The sequence below is a fragment of the Bicyclus anynana genome, chromosome 13, assembly GCF_947172395.1.
Source record: "Bicyclus anynana chromosome 13, ilBicAnyn1.1, whole genome shotgun sequence".
Classification (NCBI taxonomy): Eukaryota; Metazoa; Arthropoda; class Insecta; order Lepidoptera; family Nymphalidae; genus Bicyclus; species Bicyclus anynana.
In genome coordinates this window covers 1,911,761-1,933,288 of record NC_069095.1, presented here as the reverse complement: position 1 = coordinate 1,933,288, position 21,528 = coordinate 1,911,761, and the positions used below count along the sequence as shown (strand labels likewise).

The 21,528-nt window shown below is 37.3% G+C and overlaps 1 protein-coding gene across 1 annotated transcript; it reads left to right on the top strand.

Moving 5' to 3' along the window:
• Positions 1 to 332: 332 nt before the first annotated feature.
• On the top strand, positions 333 to 18,653 carry LOC112045455 (UDP-N-acetylglucosamine--peptide N-acetylglucosaminyltransferase 110 kDa subunit). The gene is made up of 10 exons (XM_024081629.2): positions 333 to 674; positions 842 to 1,052; positions 2,443 to 2,626; positions 7,620 to 7,688; positions 9,146 to 9,342; positions 9,416 to 11,057; positions 11,508 to 11,799; positions 12,681 to 12,861; positions 13,474 to 13,578; positions 14,243 to 18,653. Exons 1-10 carry the CDS (start codon positions 539 to 541, stop codon positions 14,400 to 14,402), a joined length of 3,177 nt encoding a protein of 1,058 aa, XP_023937397.1. The 5' UTR covers positions 333 to 538; the 3' UTR covers positions 14,403 to 18,653.
• Positions 18,654 to 21,528: the final 2,875 nt, after the last annotated feature.

Genomic DNA, 21,528 nt, shown 5'->3' with positions numbered 1-21,528 from the left:
ATATGGATATTCAGTACATCACTAATGTTTACATTTCACAGCACTATGATAGTAGGTACCAACATCAACATAATCCAATTTCAATCTATAAATAACAGGAAACGGAAATGGACGATTTTATTAGAATACTAAAATTAATAAGTACTCATATAGATAAATCTATTTGAAATCGATTTTTTCTAATTACTACGAAAAATATTGTTGATATTGTGTAACCATCTAACTATCTTAATAACATAAAATTAATTTTTATGTTATTAAACTTAAAAAATAGAAAAGAAGTTTGACGTAATCCTACCATAGACAAAAAAGTCAAACATAAACTAAAAACTTCCGCTAATTACAAAGCAAAAGCAAAGCAATCCATTTTGGCAAATTGACTTCGTAATGCAAGAGTTTATTGTGGTTTAATATCTTTAGAATTTACCTTGTGATTGTGATTGTTGACCATGGGAAAAAACTAAAGCTTTTCGTTAAATTTAAAGTGTTTACTTGTGCGGCTTTATTTCATGAATGTGTAGTGTAGTGCACTTGAAATATGATAACAAAAATGCAACCACAAGCGAATGTTGCCGTGCCACAATCTGTCACGACGCAGTCTCAACAAATCGTCGGCGTTACAGCAAATGCGGTGATATTGAAAATGTCGGAAATCCAACAGCTATCCACCGTTGGTACGTTAATTTGCATATTTTAATTATATAAACTTTTTGACGTGTGATTTTTAATCACACGTCTTTAAATACGAGAGTTGTGACACAAGCAGAAGTTTAATAGTTATCGAAGTGGACGTATTATTAAAATGTGCTTTGTGAATAATTAGTGATCGGATTATTTTTAGGTTTGTTGGAACTTGCGCACCGTGAATACCAGGCTGGTGATTATGATAGTGCGGAATTGCATTGTATGCAGCTATGGCGTCAGGATGGCACGAACACGGGTGTTTTGCTGCTGCTCTCGTCTATACACTTCCAATGTCGGAGGCTAGACAAGTCTGCGCATTTCTCCACGCTCGCAATCAAACAGAACCCCCTGCTGGCTGAGGCGTACAGGTAAATATCTTACAAACAAAACCAAGGTGATGTAATTTTTTTCATAATAGGTTATGTTTTGGATGTAGACAAAAGTCAAAGTCAATTTATCAATTTAGCTTTTTACATGCATATTCAAATTATAGCTGAAAACTTAAAACTAAAGTTAAAACTAGAACTCACAACAAACTCGCCAACAGTTGAAAACCATAGTGTACTGTTTTCAAAATGAATTGATGAACATCTATTCAATTCCATACAGGTATAATATTGTGATATCCTAGGGCTGATAAAGAAATCTCTCAAAGGCATCATGCCTATGCTACAAGGCATCTTGTGCTTACATTTAACACATTACATCATTTATAAATGTCTAAACTGCTTTGTTGGTCAGTAAACCTATTTTATAAAGAATGAAATCATGTATAGCCATCACTGCAGGCTAATTCACTATTTTTGATGTATGCTAGTTGACATATTATACGAAATTGAGATTCTACATAAAATGTCATCCGGTGGTTACTGTTGGATATCACACAGTAGGTAAATGACATTTTGTCAATTGATTTGATGTTTATTTTAAATTTTAATAGATTAATAACAAATACCAAAATAGTGATTAATCTTTAATGATTGCACATTGTACAAAATCATATCTAAGAAGAGTTTTTAAAGCTGCATAGTTCTGTCTATTGCAATGTCAAAGTGGCCTTGAAGATTGCCACATAATATGTCTTCTTATTATGATTGACATTGTATAAAGCATAAGTTAATCTATACTTAATGTAGGGTTCTTTCAAGCCGTTATATGTTTATAACATTATTTTGTTAAAGAGTTTCTTTATTTAATATAGTAACTGGAAAGTGAGTGAACAACATTTAATCACATTAAACTTATGTAGATAGATTATCTGCAAGTTAATCCTTTGTTTTGATAACCTTGAGTAACCTGTCAACAAAAGGCAAAGTCAATCAGTACAGTTTTAGATATATAGTAATCTTTCTGGCAGTGACATTGAATCTACTGGGAGTAGATTATCAGCTAAATATGAACACCACAACATACTATGAACACAGAGTAAGCAAATGAATTCAATTGTTATTGTTACATAACGCAATGTGCGGGTGTGAAATCGTGCATTCGGGGAAGTAAGGTACGTCAGTCATGGGTTTTTCATTCATCACTACACACCCCTGGTCCGCTCCCGCATCGGGAGTGTTACAAATGAAGTTGCCAATCTATATACACAATGACCAACATTGTTACCAAGTGTGAAAAATGTAAAAGACTACATGCTGATAAAGAAAATAAAAATAATAAAAATCAAATGTGGATTTCACCAATGGATAAAAGTGATTGAGTGAGTAATTGCAGGTGTCCAGTAGGTAATTCATATATTACTTGTTTTAGTAACTTGGGTAATGTATACAAAGAGCGCGGTCAGCTGCAAGAGGCCCTGGAGAACTACCGCCATGCTGTGAGGCTAAAGCCCGACTTCATTGATGGCTACATTAACCTGGCAGCTGCTCTGGTGGCTGCCGGTGATATGGAGCAGGCCGTGCAGGCCTATGTGACTGCATTGCAGTATAACCCTGTAAGTGATCTCAAATGTATTTCCATATTTATTTTTAGACACACTTATTGACAGCCTCCATGGCGTAGTTGTATGCGCGGTGGATTTACAAGACCGAGGTGCTGGGTTTGATCCCCGGCTGGGCCGATTGAGATTTTCTTAATTGGTTCTGGCCGGTGGGAGGCTTCAGCCGTGGCTAGTTACCACCCTACCGACAAAGACATACTGCCAAGCGATTTAGCATTCCAGTACGATGTTGTGTAGAAGTTGAAAGGAGTGTGGATTTCATCCTACTCCTAACCCCACCCGCTTCCATCTTAGATTGCATCATCACTTCTGCAGTGAGATTGTAGTCCAGGGCTAACTTGTAGAGAATGAAAAAAAGAAAAAAAAGACGCCACGCGGTTTCACCCGTGTCGTTCCTGTTTCCATAGGAATATGGGGATAAAATATAGCCTATAGCACCCGGGGACAGTGTATCATATCAACAGTGAAAGAATTTTTCAAATTGCTTCAGTATGTTTGGTGGAATTTTGGTTGAGTTTGGTATTCAATGCAATCAAACGTACAAACAATCAAATTTTTCCTCTTTATAATATTGGTATAGATGTGAAGTTTTCTTATCTCCATGTCTTCATATCATATCCAATCATACATATTATTAATTGTTATGTGTGTAGAATTAGCATACATTGTATAAATTTTTTCATTTCCTGCCTTTGATAAGCTAATAATTTATCATAGTCAATAGTAATGTGTAGTAATTAGGATTATCTTTCACTGTTAGGTGTTTTTAAATTACACTCTATTTTACACCTCATAATTTTCCATCTAGCATGATTGTAGCCAAGAACAAACCTTCCATAAAAATATGTTAATTTAGATTTCTAGGAGAGCTAAATCTTTTCTGTCGCTTTCTGGACTATTGTTATTCTTACTCCTAGCCAAGCCTTTCTTGTTTACATTGAGAGTAACGAGCAACATTGGGTATGTCTATAAGACATGGCCAATAGAATGAATTAGTTACAGTCTGCGATGAAATAGTTGCACTGAAAAATTACTGAAAGTAACATCTCGAGTTAATTTCCAGACAACAGACAAGCACTCTTTGAATATGTATTAAAAAAAATAATTAAGATACACCCAAAATTAAACTAAATTTAGCTTAGTTTAATACTCTTTAATTTTCTCTGAATCCTCTAATGAGTTCCTGAATATCTTAAACGCTCTCAAGTGGGCATATTTGATCATCGATTGTAACCTAAGATTTGTATAGATGAATGGGCACCAAATATTATTGTATCATAACTTTAGACTAATAACCTATAGACCCTCAACAATCCTTTTTCACTCCAAACGTAAGCCACTTCTGTGACTATGTGAGCGTAAGAGTTAAGCTAGTTACCCTCGCCGACACGCACACAAGCGTACAAAATCGTATCGTAGCGATGCGTCATGGGCTCCCATTTCGGGGCACATATATCTGCTTACGAATCCTGCGACTACACACTATCTATGTGTTATAAATCTATCATCATAACTTTCACTTGAAAGCAATGCCTATTTACTATTCTACATTATATTACGATCAATATTCATATAGGTCAGTTGCGAATTGACTGTGAATTGTATAAATGTATAGTGCTGCAACACTTGTATGGGCATTGTTCTACAAACACGTTTTATTGAAGACAAAGGCTGTTTAGGTACTATCTGCAGGTAGTGGATACTGATCTCATTGTAATAAGGCCTTCAGTTGTTTTCCTACAAATCCTATTTATGGGTGCGGAAAGTAGTGATTTTTATGAGGCATTTATGTGAAGAGAAATGGACAAAATGTCCAGTTGACGGCGGAGTTGTCCAGTACCATCTCTTTCGGTTTCCAGTTGCACAGCCATTGGTTGAATTTTGTCTATTTCTGTGCATGAGATTATGAATGAACGAATGAATGAATATTCATATCAGATAAATGTAGGTTGAACATGATGGTACAATAGAATTGAGCCTATAAATTTTACCATAGCCTGCGTATGAATCTTATTATCTTATCTATTTAAATACATCATTATGGATGGACGTTGGACATAGGCCTCTTGTATAGACTTCCAAACGTCACGATCTCGGGCCGCGAGCATCCAGCATTGCCTTTTTTACCGACTTCATAAAAAGGAGGAGATTTTCAATTGGACGCGTATGTTTTTTTATGTTTGTTACCTCATAAATTCGTTATTTATTAAGCGATTTAAATATATATATAAATATATGACGAATATGACCTCTGCTTCCGATTCCGGAGGGTGTGGGCTCGATTCCAGTCCGGGACATGCACCTCCAACGTTTCAGTTGTGTTGTGTGTGTTTTATTACTTAAACGTCACGAGTCTTGAACGGTGAAGGAAAACATCGTGAGGAAACCTTCAAACCAGAGAATTTTCTTAATTCTCTGCGTGTGTGAAGTCTGCCAATCCGCATTGGGCCAGCGTGGTGGCCTATAGGCCTAACCTCTCTCACTCTGAGAGGAGACTCGAGCTCAGCAGTGAGCCGAATATGGGTTGTTAACGATACAAACGGACAGACGCGGCGGAGGACTTTGTTGTATAATGTAAGTCGCGATCGTTTGTTAGTATGCAATAAAAAATTACAATGCCGTGTAACCTTGAAAGGTTACGTAAACCAATTGATAAACGTACGTCAATTTGTATTATTGTTATTATATCTTTGTACTAGCTGACGCCGCGCGGTTTCACCCGCGTGATTCCTGTTTCCATAGGAATACGAGGATAGCCTATAGCCTATAGCCTTCCTCGATAAATGGGCTATCTAACACTGAAAGAATTTTTCAAATCGGACCAGTAGTTCGTGAGATTAGCGCGTTCAATCAAACAAACAAACAAACTCTTCAGTTTTATATCGTCATCAACCCATATTCGGCTCACTGCTGAGCTCGAGTCTCCTTTCAGAATGAGAGGGGTTAGGCCAATAGTCCACCACGCTGGCCCAATGCGGATTGGCAGACTTCACACACGCAGAGAATTAAGATAATTCTCTGATATGCAGGTTTCCTCACGATGTTTTCCTTCACCGATTGAGACACGTGATATTTAATTTCTTTTTATTTTCTATTTTCAGTTTTTTTTTTCAGTTTTATATAATTAGTATAAAAAGTATAGATATAGATTTAATTGTATTGTTCTTGTACGAAGATGATAGCCGATCCAATGGCCTTCAAACATCAATAAGCCAAGAAATGAAATGAAGGGATCGATACTGTCGTTATTACGTCCAATGGAATCTACGACATATGATAATAAACACTTCCGTACTTAAAGAAACCCGTAGCATAGTAATTGTGTCGACATAGTTTGTTAGACGCTGGCCCAATGCGGATTGGCAGACTTCACACACGCAGAGAATTAAGATAATTCTCTAGTATGCAGGTTTCCTCACGATGTTTTCCTTCACTGTTTGAGACACGTGATATTGAATTTATTAAAAAAAAAAAAATACCGACCGAATTGAGAACCTCCTCCTTTTTGAAGTCGGTTAAAAATGCACAGAACTCAAAAATTTGGAGGTGCATGCCCCGGACCGGATTCGAACTCAAACCCTCCTGAATCGGAAGCAGGGGTCATATCCACTATGGGGGCTATCACGGCTCACTTGGAGGTGCAATTGTTTTAAATTAACTTTACTCATTTGCCTTTAAAAAAAATGGGCACTTGAACGTTTACATCGATTTTTTGTGATCGAAGTCACGGGCGTCCACTAGTAGGTAGATAATACAGTAATTATGCCGACACAGTTTGTCTTGGGTACTTATGCTATATGCATATCTGTTGATAAACGGTCTCGTGTGTAGCAAGGTCACGGCACTAAATTCCTCCATACAATATATTACAATAAAGTCACCCGCATACTGAGGATGTTGACTATTATTCTCTTGGAATATGTAGTTTTATTGTTAATCGACTTTATAAAAACAGGTTTTGTATTGTTTACAAGTTAGCCTTTGACTACAATCTCACCTGACGATGCAATCTAAGATGGAAGTGGGCTAACTTGTTAGGAGGAGGATGAAAATCCACACCACTTTCGGTTTCTACACGGCATCGTACCGGAACGCTAAATCGCTTGGCGGTACGTCTTTGCCGGTAGGGTGGTAACTAGCCACGGCCGACTTGGACAAATTTAGAAAATCTCAATCTGCCCAGCCGGGGATCGAACCCAGGACCTCCGTCTTGTAAATACATCGCGCATACCATTGCGCCACGGAGGCCATCAAAATAACTTAACTATTCTAAATAACTATTAAATTAATATTCTAAATAACTATTGATCCAATTTGGATTAGGTCCACTCTGTATCGGAAAATATCGATGATCAATGGAATGGAGTTCTCAGACCAAATTGCCTTCTATTGGACTTGTATCGCACTCAAATTCTCCAACAAAATTTTCAGTCGTTTTTTGAGGGGGACGAGGTAAACACACACGTCGAAAATATTTAACACCAATAAAATATATTCTATGTCCGTACACTACTTACACACTTTTTAAATCGTAATACACACATGTGAAATTTTAACACAATGAAACATCGAATCTATAGATGCAGTTTGTATGAACACGTTTAATCATGATCATATATTTTTGACAGAGAGGTAACCTCTAGCGAGGCAGGTCCTTAAGAAGGCGATTGGTCTGAGGGTGACACTCCTAATAACACATGGTTACAAATGTTTTTTTTTCCAAGAAAACCCTGTCATTTCATTGATAATTTGTTTCTAGTAAATATTAGGGGAGTAAAAATTTATCAAAAGTATTATAGATACAGTGTTTTGTCATGGTAGGGACGATAATGGTGATACTGCGTGGCAGAACTAGTTGTAGTATACAGGTTACAACAGACTTATCACATAACAGAATAATAAATTGATCAAAATCTCCTAGGTATTAAATTCTAGTTCTTTATTTGAGATTGCAGCTACACCACAGTGAAATTGAATATTGTTGCAGGACCTTTACTGCGTTCGAAGTGACTTGGGCAATTTGCTCAAGGCCCTAGGACGCTTGGACGAGGCTAAGGTAAATACAATTACACTCCCGCTTTCTGGTTTGCTCTGAAGTTAACAGGATTCTCTTATTGTTGCCATTGTCTTGAATCAAATAACGAGTAATCTCTTTTTCGTCTGCGTACACTGCAATTGCGTAATTCTTTGTGTGATGCCCGAAGCGTAACTCTGCGTCGATTGTAAATGCTTGAAACAAAAGCGGAGCCAATATTGTTCCCTGTGAAACGTTTCTATGATTATTTGCTCGAGCAATTACAATGGACGTGAGAACAAGATGGAAACCGATGTTTGCACGATTCAATTTTGTTTTCCAACTCGTTCAATGTTGTACAATCGAGTCACAAAATATTAAGAGTTGTTTAAAAAGTTTCCTACAATAATATGTTGTGACGGCAAATTGCGTAAACACCTCAAATAATTTTCCACACGATGTTATATGGAATAACACATTTGGTTTTATTATACTTCTTAATTAATATGCAGCTGATTAATTTCAAAAGAAAACATCGTGTGAAAGATTAAAGTCTAAAGAGGGATTACTTGTTGTGTACAGTAATTGAGAATCGTTAACATAATTTGCTATCCTGTTTTCTTCAATATATTAGTTTGTTACGTTTATTCTTTACGCTTGTAGTGATTTGTTGATATATTGTACGGGGATCACTGGAATAGCGTTTACATCATTAGTGGTATGACGTAGTGAGTTATGTTTATTTGATACGATATGATTTTGTCATCCGCATTATAACTTAACACGCTTAAAGACAGTGTGAGCTGACAAAATGATCCTCTCGAGTCATGATACATATGATTTGCAATATAAATTGTAGAAAAAAAAAGTAAGACGACAATCGGCTGAACTAGTTTGACTCAAAATCGACTAATTCTGTTATATTTTCACAAGGTGTTGACTGGTAAGACAGTAGGTGTGACCGGTGCTGTATCTTGGGTTATGGTTGGTACTTCACTCGCTATGCCGCTGCGTGACACCGTTCTAGCTGCTGCAGGTAAAGTGTATAATAAGGTTTGCAAGATTTACGAACAGGTTATATGGACACCACGCGTGCGTTTGACATGTCATTGTCGTGACCATCCTCCATCGGCTAGGAAGTGGAAGCGATTCGGCATTCAAATATCGAGGAGGACTTTTGTTTGGGTATCATTTGAAGTTGTAGTCGTGTCCTGTCAAGTTGTAGTTGCCTCAGCAGAATGGACCGTTTGCATTTCCTACTGGTGTCAGTTGCATTCGGCGTAGTCTCGTTATCGTAGGGTGCATTTGGCGTAACTGATTTTACAAAATGTCGTTTGGAATTCGGTGATCTTTAATTTTGTTTAAAAACCGATCACCCAGTACCACTCGATGCTATGGTGTAACTACAAAGCTTTGGCGTAAAAGACATCTCAGTACATCATCACGGTGAAAATACATTTTAAATCGTTTTTTAACATGTGCTTTTTTGGTGTGTGTAGGCTTGTTACTTGAAGGCCATCGAAACGAGGCCGGACTTTGCAGTGGCATGGAGTAACTTGGGATGCGTTTTTAACGCCCAAAGTGAGATCTGGTTGGCCATCCACCATTTTGAAAAGGCCGTGGCATTGGATCCCAATTTCTTGGATGCATACATCAATCTCGGAAATGTTTTGAAAGAAGCCAGAATTTTCGACAGGTATACTATTTTGAATTTGGTGAACATGTTTTATTTATAGGAATAAATAATGCAAACGCTATTATTGTTATAGGGCGGTGGCAGCATATTTGCGCGCATTGAATTTGTCACCCAACAATGCCGTCGTTCACGGCAACTTGGCTTGCGTATATTACGAGCAAGGCCTCATTGACCTGGCTATTGACACATACAGACGAGCGATCGAGCTCCAACCAAATTTCCCGGACGCGTATTGCAACTTAGCTAATGCTCTCAAGGAAAAGGGCCAAGTTACGGATGCGGAAGAATGTTACAACACCGCTTTAAGACTGTGCCCGTCGCACGCAGATTCTTTGAACAATCTAGCGAACATCAAACGGGAGCAAGGTTACATAGAAGAGGCCACTCGTCTCTACCTGAAAGCATTAGAGGTGTTCCCCGAGTTTGCCGCAGCGCACAGCAACTTGGCTTCCGTTTTGCAACAGCAAGGAAAACTGAACGAGGCGCTCATGCATTACAAAGAGGCGATACGTATTCAGCCAACTTTCGCGGACGCTTACAGCAATATGGGTAACACCCTCAAAGAGATGCAAGACGTGGCCGGTGCCTTGCAATGCTACACCAGAGCGATCCAAATAAACCCAGCGTTCGCCGACGCACACAGCAACCTCGCCAGCATCCACAAGGATTCTGGGAATATTCCAGAAGCGATCCAATCGTACAGAACTGCGTTGAAGTTGAAGCCAGACTTCCCCGATGCGTATTGCAATTTGGCGCACTGCTTGCAAATTGTATGCGATTGGACCGATTACGAGGCACGTATGAAGAAACTGGTCAGCATTGTGGCTGAGCAATTGGAGAAGAACAGACTCCCGTCGGTGCATCCTCACCATTCGATGTTGTATCCGTTGACGCACGAGTACAGAAAGGCGATCGCCGCGCGGCACGCTAATTTGTGCCTCGAGAAGGTGCAAGTCCTTCACAAGCCGCTGTATAAGTTCCCCAGGGAGTTGATGGTCCGTTTGCGCGTTGGTTACGTGAGCAGCGACTTCGGAAACCATCCGACGTCCCATTTGATGCAGTCCGTACCTGGACTACACGATCGTGCGAAAGTGGAGATCTTCTGTTACGCCTTGAGCCCGGACGACGGCACGACTTTCCGCTCCAAAATCGCCCGTGAAGCGGAACACTTCATCGATTTGTCCCAAGTTCCTTGCAATGGAAAGGCGGCTGACAAAATCCACGCGGACGGAATACAAATATTAGTCAACATGAATGGTTACACTAAGGGTGCGCGGAATGAGATATTTGCGTTGAGGCCGGCTCCCGTCCAAGTGATGTGGCTGGGATACCCGGGAACGAGTGGAGCTAGTTACATGGACTATTTGGTGACCGACGCTGTGACGTCACCAATAGAGCTGGCCAGTCAGTATAGCGAGAAGCTGGCGTACATGCCGGACACATACTTCGTAGGGGATCATAAGCAAATGTTCCCTCATCTACAAGAACGTCTGATACTGAGTGACAAGATAAAGTCGCACAACAGTTTGGGGGGTCTGGCGGACAATGTCGCGGTGATCAACGCGACTGACTTGTCGCCGCTCGTGGAGAACACAGATATAAAGGAGATCAAGGAGATAGTGCGGGCGGCGCGACCGGTGGAGATTTCGTTGAAGGTCGCCGAGCTGCCTACCACTACTCCCATAGAGACTATGATTGCATCGGGACAAGTACAGGTAAATAATAGCTTTTATTTCATAATTTAGTTGTGTATTAGAAAAAGTCCCTTACTAGCGAAAATCCACGACTTCGATTGCATACATTTACATTGCATTATTAGCTTACGATTTGTTCGGATAACTTTTTACACTCAGTCAGATTCCAAAGAAGTATTGTATAATTCCTTAACTATTGGTAATTTTATTCATTAGATAAACATATTTAGAAACCGTGTATGTACAAGGTACATGTATTGCTTCTTCTTATTTTTGTATATAAATAGTTTAATGTTGCCATTGCAAACCTTACTTGCAATGTTTATAATTATTAAAATGATGTAATGTGAATATATATATATAACATTTGAATCCTTGTAAAATGTAAAAACAAAATAAAATATTTATGCTCAGCAAAATATAGCATTGTGGGAAAATTCAGTTCACTGCATACTCAAAATTCCATTCCAGACATCAGTAAACGGGGTAATCCTGCAGAACGGTCTGGCAACAACCCAGACCAACAACAAAGCGGCCACTGGCGAAGAAGTGCCACAATCCATAGTAATAACAACCCGCCAGCAGTACGGCTTGCCCGACGACGCGGTGGTGTACTGCAACTTCAACCAGCTGTACAAGATAGACCCCCTGACGCTGCACATGTGGGTGTACATACTGAAGCACGTACCCAACAGTGTACTGTGGCTGTTGAGGTTCCCAGCGGTGGGGGAGCCTAATTTGCAGTCGACGGCGCAGCAATTGGGTAAGTGGATCCGGTGTATTTCTAATTTTCTAATGCCGGATAGGATGCTGCGTTAGAAATATATACTCTCACCTGTTTTTCATTAGTGCTATGGATAGACTATGTTCATAGTGACACATTGCAATACTACAGCCTCTCTTGATGAATACTGTTAGGCAGTACTTCAGTAGTTTATACTTACACAGAACACATTAGTAATTGTTTTTGATGCGATGCATTGCATTATATGCATTCTTTTGTATTTTTATCAATGGATTTACACATTATATAACTGTTATGAGTAAAATGCCTTGTTGGGTCCGTGGTAAGCTGGATCGGCTACAGACAATGAGGTCCTAGGTTCGAATCCTGGGTCAGGACAGAGACTTTGAGTGAGGGAATAGACAGTGCACCTGCGCTTGCACACACACTTGTGCACTACAATATCTCCTGGTTAATCTTAACATGAGATTGGTCGCCGTGGTCGATAGATTTAAGTCGGCAGCATTATTATTATTATTATGAGTCAACTAGCGAATGCCCGCGATTTTGTCCGCGTGGAATTAAGTTTTCCATAAATCCCGCGGGAACCATGGATTTTTTTCAGGATGAAAATTAATTAGCCTATGTGTTAATTATTAATAAATAAGTTTCATAAAATTTTCATCCCTTATTTTATCCTCTTGGGGGTAAAATTGATCAAAATCCTTTCTTAGCGGATGCCTACAACATAACATCTACCTGGATGCCAAATTTCAGCCCGATCCGTCCAGTGGATTGGGCTGCGCGTTGATAGATCACTATGTCAGTTATATACATCACCTTTGAGTTATATACATATATTTATATGACGGACGCCTGTGCTGTGATAATGATTATGATAAATAAGTAATATTTTACAGGCTTACCCCCCGGCCGTATAATCTTCTCCAATGTGGCTGCCAAAGAGGAGCACGTCCGGCGCGGTCAGCTAGCGGACGTGTGCCTGGACACGCCGCTCTGCAATGGCCACACCACCAGCATGGACATACTGTGGACTGGCACACCCGTCGTCACTCTGCCCGGGGAGACGTTGGCTTCACGGTATGTATGGAGATTATTAAAATTAAAATCGTCCTCGTCGTCATCAACCCATATTCGGTTTACTGCTGAGCTCGAGTCTTCTCTTAAAATGAGAGGGGTAAGGATAATAGTCCACCACGCTGGCCCAATGCGGTTTGGCAGACTTCACACACGCAGAGAATTAAGATAATTCTCTGGTATGCAGGTTTTTTCATAATGTTTTCCTTCACCGATTGAGACATGTAATATTTAATTTCTTAAAATGCACACAACTGGAAAGTTGGAGGTGCATGCCCCGGACCGGATTCGAACCCAAACCTTCTGGAATTGGAGGTAGAGGTCATATTCACTGGGCTATCACGGCTCAAAAAAAATTAAAATAATGAAACAAAATAGAGGTCAAAGCATGTTATGGCGGTGATTTTGGTTCTTCTGTGGTAAGAAAGAGGTATTTTCGATTAATCGACATATTGTATGTGTCGTTTGGAAATATGCAGTGGTTTTAAAGGTCTATTTTAGCATTACAGGTTACTTTAAATTGATACAAATCTAAAAGAATTTCATTCCTTAGCCGCTTAGCATATTACTAAATCTAACTTATACTAATATGACATTGTTATGTTTAATTTACAGAGTGGCAGCATCTCAACTGAACACACTTGGTTGTCCGGAACTCATTGCAAGGACGAGGCAGGAATACCAAGACATAGCTGTAAGATTAGGAACTGATAGGGAATAGTAAGTATATCAAAATATATTATCTAAATCAACCATACTGGTTCCGCGAAGCCCTTGTAGGGGTTCCGCGAGAGTTTTAGAAAAAAAATAAACAAAACCTCTCAATCAACCACTCAATTTCATAGACAAGCGGACGCCCGCTACTAAATTAACTAAACCAATAAAAATTATCTAAATCGGTTCTGTGTTTTAGGTAACAGACAGATGGACTTTTTTTGTATTAATATTAGTATAGATGTTTGTTAATGAAAGTATCCTTGTGAATTTTGGGGTTTTCTAGTCCGCAGACAAATAGATCTATTTGAGAATAAATTAAGAACTGGCCATATTTTCTTCCTCATATTCTTAGAAGTCTTCTAAAATTTTAACTTGAATGTTATATCATGTGGGAGCCGGCAGTGAGGTTTAAGGGTTATAAGAGAAAATACTTATCTATACAATATTATAAATCAATGTTCATTGTCACATCTAAATGTCTGTCCATGTTATTCTACGCAAGAGATGAATAGAATATTAAGTGCATTGAGTAATCTATGGCTAACCCGCATTGGAGTAGCCTAGAAGGAGGGGCTGTTGAAAATAAACTGATTCCATGGCTAGGTTAAAAAAAAAAAAAAGAAATGAGTGAAGTCTCCACAATGAATCTATTGTTCTTTCATTACAGTCTCAAAGCAATTCGCGCGAAAGTGTGGACGGCGCGCTCCGAGAGCCCGCTGTTCGACTGCAAGGCGTACGCCACCGGCCTGGAGATGCTGTACGCCAAGATGTGGGCGAGGTACGCGCGCAACGAGCGCCCCGACCACATACAGGCCATAGACAAATAGACGCCGGCCGGCGATGAGTGGACGTCTAAGAAACGCCGCTGGTGCTAAGTGAAGTGACATGTAAAGTGACAAGTGAAGTGACACTCGAAGTGATGTGAACCAAGTGTGGTGTTATCTCAGACCAATTGTAGAAGGACCAGTATTGCACCTGAACTGACGAAGAAAATTGTCTGTCATTTTCTGAGGAAAAACGATCTTAGATTTGGTTTATATATTATGGAGCTCTTTAACCAACGAACATAACTATGAAACATCAAAACTATAGAGACAGTTTTTATATTTGCATTAGATCACTGATCATATACTTTGACAGAAAAGTAACGTGTAGCGAAGCAGGTCCTATACAATAATTGGTCTGAGGGTGTTATTAAAGTTATGTGATTATTGAAGCATGATGATAAACTTGCCATGTGAGTGATTGGAAATAATAAAATCTAGACGATTATAGGCTATTTTGAGCTGATTGCTAATATTATTCAGCGATTTAGGCTGTATATTCATTTAGTATGCAGTATATCCGTACTGTTGACGTCATGGTTTTTGAATTAAAACTTTGAATTTTAAATTGAAAGTGCACTGTTTTAAATTTGAAACAGATTTTTTTGTTATGAATTATTTATGATTAGTGAAATTCTGCATTTGCAGAAAATGTAGAATCAAAATGAGATTGTAAAGTGATTTAGATTTGATTAGAGGAGACTTCACTAACTAAATATGTTAAATGAAATGTCAAAATCAATATTCAAAATGGTTCTTACCTATGCTATAAAACATGGTCACAATAATACCAGGGACTTACTGTTTATAATAACAGTTCATGTAATGTTGGTAAAATTCAAATGTACTTGTATAACCAACTACTGTACTATGTATGGTATTTTTATGCCAAATGATATTAAGCTCAAATGGAGATAGTTTGTGTCGTAAAAATTAAAAAAAAACATATTAAAATTTTGTCCTACTTAAGGACATCTAAGAGAGTACTTATGTAATTTATTTATAAAAGTAACATAGATTTGATAGAACTTTTTCAATGGTATTTGATTAGACTGTAATGTCTGTCATGACGTGCTGAACAAATCTCTAAACACATTGAAGTCGTAGCTTCTAATGCCTGTAATTTATCTGATTCTACTTTTCACTGATGGAAGGTTTTCGTAAGATAAGGATTCTAAGCCGCAAACCTTAGACTTGTAATCAGGAGTATAGTGTGACATAAAAGAGTAGAAGTTCATAAAAATGGAACTAATAAACTTGTGTGGCAACATTATCACAAAGATCTGTCACTATAGAGCAACCAATTATTATTGATAGTTTTTTTTATCAGATTATTAAAATAATAGTGGAATTTTAGATAATTACCAGACAAATTACAATAATTATCATTTATTTTGATGAGATTTTGACTTGAATTTGTTTGAATTTAAAAAATCAAATATCTCAGTACCCACCCATAAAACATGATAACTTCAGGGCTAGACAGTAAGTATTTTCTAAATATATTTATTAATTTATGTATATTAAATTATAATATCATTTTCAACTGATCATCTTATTTAAAATTAGAATATAATATTACCTATGTAGAAAATAATATAAATTATTATCAAGTATCAAGGTAGTTGCATTCTCCAGTGGATGACAACACAGGTTTACCATATGAACAACAGTGACTACAGCACACTCATTTTCTACTCTTTTCTGTCGCACTATAATCACAATCTTTATGATACTTAGCAATAATTGATTTCAAAGCAACATAAAGGGGCCTTAATGTGTAATTTTGCAATAAGTAGCTTTTACTGATATTTTCACTTGAATTATAAAGTACTATGAATTCAATGGTTAAATTTTATGAGACAAATTATAGTTGACTTAATTATTTCACTGTGTAAGAGTAATTATTTTGTTTACAAACGAATTTTGGATTGTGTAATTAAATATATAAATATATTTGCCCCAAAGTAATTTGTATCCCAAGGACACATTTTTTATTTGTCCCATCGTGAGATACAAAGACTTTTCTAGCTTATGTTAAAAAATTACAACTTGCTCGTGATGTTTTCAAGCAACCTAATGTCCAGTTATAATAAATTGTAAGTTGAATTAAAGTGAATTAATATGACAATGCAGTTGTATAGTTTATTTTTCAAATTGCTTTAACTGTTGAATAGTTTATTTAAAAACTTATAGATTGAATGCTCTTGGTCTGTTACTTAAAGGCCATACAGACTACTTTAGTATTTTAGTCGAGTACGAAAATTTTTGGATTTAACGCCCAAAAATTGTTTGTACTTGATTGAAATACTAAAGCAGTCCGAACCTGGACTTAGTGTTGCAGCTTAAAATTTAAAATTATTGCAATAATTACAGAAATAATAATGTTATAAAGTAATATACAACTATAAAGTATTTAATTGTATAAACTTTTTTGTGTCAAAGGATTTTTGGAAGGATTGACAAATCCTAGCATTATTAACAATTTGTGTAATTATATTGAATGAATTTATTGTATTTAGTCAGTTATTTATTTCTCCACTAGCAATCTAAACTAATTTATTTATTGTTTATAAAAGGAAAGATTTAAAACTTTATAAATCTTTTAGAATAGTCATGAAATATAAAACATTATGAACTCCTGGTAAGGAGCAGTGACCAATATGACCCCGCAAATGAAGGGTAAAGTTTTCTCAAAAAATAAACGTCAAACGAAAATGCTCGTTTTTTAAATATCTATAAATGTTTCCAACTTTAGGGCACACGCCTTACCAGTCAAAAAAAGGGATAATTTTTTTGACTTTTGTCATTTATGAAATGAAGTCTGCAGTTTAAAGTGAGATTGTGGATTACATTTTATTAATTTTTGATTTTACATGTAAGGGGCCTCTGTAGTCCAGGGGCTCCGTATCATTGATATAACTGATACGGCGGTAGGTACACCCCTGGTATAGAGTAAAATATTAAAAGCATAAAATAATTATGAACAAGTTACTCTACATGTTATGATAGTTCCTTAATAACTGGTTAATTAGTTATACTTGTTGCATTATTATTTATTGGTATAACTTATTAATATCATAAACAGAGTAATGAACTTCACAGTTGATAATAATAATATATACTCAGAGGCACAATTATCCGCCCACTTTAATATATATAATAATAATGATAATATTATTACTATAATATATTGGCGTAATATTAAAGAGGGCGAATATTTGTGCCTCTGAGTATATATACATTTAAGATTTAAGTGTCTAGACATCGCTTCTTTCAGTACCTGATGAACAGTTTAACATTATGTAATGAAACGTTTTCATAAGGTCCAGAAGAGATGATGACAAACGATGAATTAAAGTAATAATAAATCTCAAAAATGAATAAGCCTTTCGGAGGCTGCAGTTTTTGAAACTCCTATGTGGAGATTTTAGAAAATTTGACATGTTATATTGTACTGTAGTAAATGGCATACTTTAGAGTAACAATGTTGCCAACAAGATATTTTTTTTTACTTACTTTATTTAATCTCGTGTCATAATATTCCTATTACGAAATTAAAATAAATATATTGTAACAGCATAAATTATTCACATGCATATTGTAATAAATTAAGAAGTTATTTTATAACACTGCTCACTGGAAAGTGTGTTATAAAAGAACTTTTTTACTATACTCAGAGGCACAATTATCCGCCCACTTTAATGTACTCGAAGCATTTTAAAAAGGGCGGATAATTGAGTATATTATAGCCCTGTTAGATCTTTCTTTACATACTTGTTTATCCAAATAACTCTGGTAAACAACTTGGCTTCACAGCCGTTTTGTCATGTATTTGTGTGATATTATATTAAGTTAAATGCTTAATAAAATAATTATTATAAGCATTAAATTTAATTGTTATTGACATAAATATTAGGAAAGCTCCATGTTAAAGATATATTTTTATCTGCTCATTCATGTAATGATTAGTGACATTTTGCTAATGCGAAAGTTGTGTATACTATGACAATTTTTTCATAAGTTGATGAACATTATAATGATTTTGTTTTTTTTTTATCATCAATTAACTTTTTTGCACAATAGTTTTGTTTTGTCAACAGTACTTTTCTAAACAGTATCATTAGATTTAGGATTGTGTATCCAATATCCAATGTTCTCATAGAAACTCTTTTTTGACTTATGAATGTAAATATTTTAACTTAATGAAACTTAGTTCTAAATAGTATAATGTATTAAAAATTGCAATTAAAATGTTGTTTTAATCCGCACAAATTCTTCTAATCTCATAAAGATTTAGCTGCAGCTAAGGTCCCATAACTTTGACAGCCTCCGTGGCGCAGTGGTATGCGCGGTGGATACAAAACGGAGGTCCTGGGTTCGATCCCCGGCTGGGCAGATTGAGATTTTCTTAATTGGTCCAGGTCTGGCTGGTGGGAGGCTTCGGCCGTGGCTATTTACCACCCTACCGGCAAAGACGTACCGCCAAGCGATTTAGCGTTCCGGTACGATGTCGTGTAGAAACCGAAAGGGGTGTGGATTTTCATCCTCCTTACAAGTTAGCCCGCTTCCATCTAAGACTACATCATCACTTACCATCAGGTGAGATTGTAGTCAAGGGCTAACTTGTAACAATAAAAAAAAAACTTAGGTATAGGGCAGCATAGTGTAGTTAAGAGTAGTTGATAAATGTGAAAGATCAACAGTTGTTGAGCAACGTTGGTGGTTGATCTGCTTTAGATAACACCTTAAGCCATCATATGGTCAACAGTCACCTATTCTAGAATTTAAACTATCGTGAATGTTATTCATATTAATTGATTATGAAAAACGGCTAAAACTCACGTGATATTAGGGATCGTGGATGGTTGCTGCAGACAGCGTGGAAACCGCTATTTCTTTCTCTGTCACACACAACAAACTTGGAGCAAGATAGCGTTAGTTCGGTTTGCTTACAAGAAGACGAGTCAAGACATTAATGAACCGTCGGAGAGTGTAACGGTACCTTCACTCCTCACCGCTCAACCCCTTTCCCTGCGCGCGATGCAAGAACCAGCTCATGACTAAGGGCCCCGTAAAGATTCGACACTAGTTGGGCATACTCCGACCTAATATCACGTGAGTTTTAGCCGTGTTTCATAATAAATTAGTCACCTACTCTCAACTGGTAATCTATACTAATATTATAAAGAGGTAAAGTTTGTAAGTTTGTCACATTTTTTAAATGGGGTAATCTTCGGAACTACTGGTCCGATTTTAAAAATTCTTTCACCAGTAGAATGCTACATTATCGGGGAGTGCTATAGGCTATATTTTATATTGGTATCATATATATTAGCCGAGTTATCACAGTTTTTGTCATGCAGGTCGGACTGAAAATCTATATCTATACTATTTCTATACTAATATTATAAAGAGGTAAAGTTTGTAAGTTTGTAAGTTTGTCACATTTTTTAAATGGGGTAATCTTCGGAACTACTGGTCCGATTTTAAAAATTCTTTCACCAGTAGAATGCTACATTATCGGGGAGTGCTATAGGCTATATTTTATATTGGTATCATATATATTAGCCGAGTTATCACAGTTTTTGTCATGCAGGTCGGACTGAAAATCCTCTTAAACAGACTTATTCGCATGCGCTGCCTTAACTATTGTGTATAATTGAAATTAATGTATGGAGACTTTATGTATCTTTAAAAGTTCTACAAAAAAGTCCGCGACACCATATATCTATCTTCTATATATTAGCAGATATAGTACCTTTTGTATTTTAAAAATTATTAATTTTATATACTTAGGTTTACGTCATTATTTATACAACTAAATTATTTATACAACTAAACTAATCCTTATTAAAATAAATTATTTAATAATCACAAGGATATTATGGAGATAAGATTTGCCCTTTACAGTATGTTAATTACTTAAATAGTTTCGGAAATAATACAAAATTTCTAAAAGACGCAGAAATTCCGCTATATGACGCCCGGCGCTTTCATTTACGTAGTTCCCGTTCCCGTGTGAATATGGGGATCAAACATAGCCTATGACACTCGCAAATAACGTAGCTTTCTATTGGTAAAACAATTTTCCAAATCGGTCCAGTAGATCCAGAGATTACCTCCTACAACCACACGAACTTTACCTCTTTATATTATTAGCATAGAAATCTCTATTTCTCTTGGTCATACCACCACTCTCGAAGGACTCGACCGATTTTGCTAAGGGTAGGAGTAAGATAGAGAAGTTACAGGGTAGGGTAGGGTACGGGTAGGGAAGCGTATTGGTAGGGTAGGTTTAGGGCCGGGTTTAGGGTAGTGGTAGGGTAGGGGTAGAGGTACGGGTAGTGTTAGGGTAGAGGTACGGGTAGGATAGGGAAGTGGTAGGGTAGGGATAGGATAGGCGTGAGATAGGGGTACGGGTGGGATAGGGGTAGGAAAGGGATAGGGTACGGAGAGGGTAGGGGTAGGATGGGGGTAGTGAGTAGGTAAGGTACGGGTAGGGTAGGGGTAGGTTTGGGGTAGGTTAGGGGTAGGGTGGGGGTAGGGGTAGGGTAGATGTAGGGGTTGGTTAGGGTAGGGTTGGGGTAGGGGTAGGGTAGGGGTAGGGTAGGGTAGGGGTAGTATTAAAGTTGACATCGAAATTTACGCGGACGAAGTCGCGGGCGCCCGCTAGTATCTTAATATTTCTATTGAAACAAACAAACAAACGTAATTGAAACGTTGTAGAGGAAACACGCTTATGCGGTGGACTAACTGCAACTGACCATTTACATCATTCAATCAACCCATATTCGGCTCACTACTGAGCTCGAGTCTCTTCTCAGAATGAGGGGTTAGGCCAATAGTCCACCACGCTGGCCCAATGCGGATTGGCAGACATAACACGTAGATAATTAGGAAAATTCTCTGATATGCAAGTTTCTTCACGAAGTTTTTCATCTTTACCGTTTGAGACACTTGATATTTATTTTTTTAAAATGCACACTAGCTAGGTGTCACATATGAAACAAAATTCTTCGCCGCGTGGCGATTGACTGTCTTAAAATGTCTGACTGTCTATCTCTTTGAGATTAACTTAAAGACGAACGAATTTTCCCGCGGTTTTCTAACTTAAAACATAAAATTC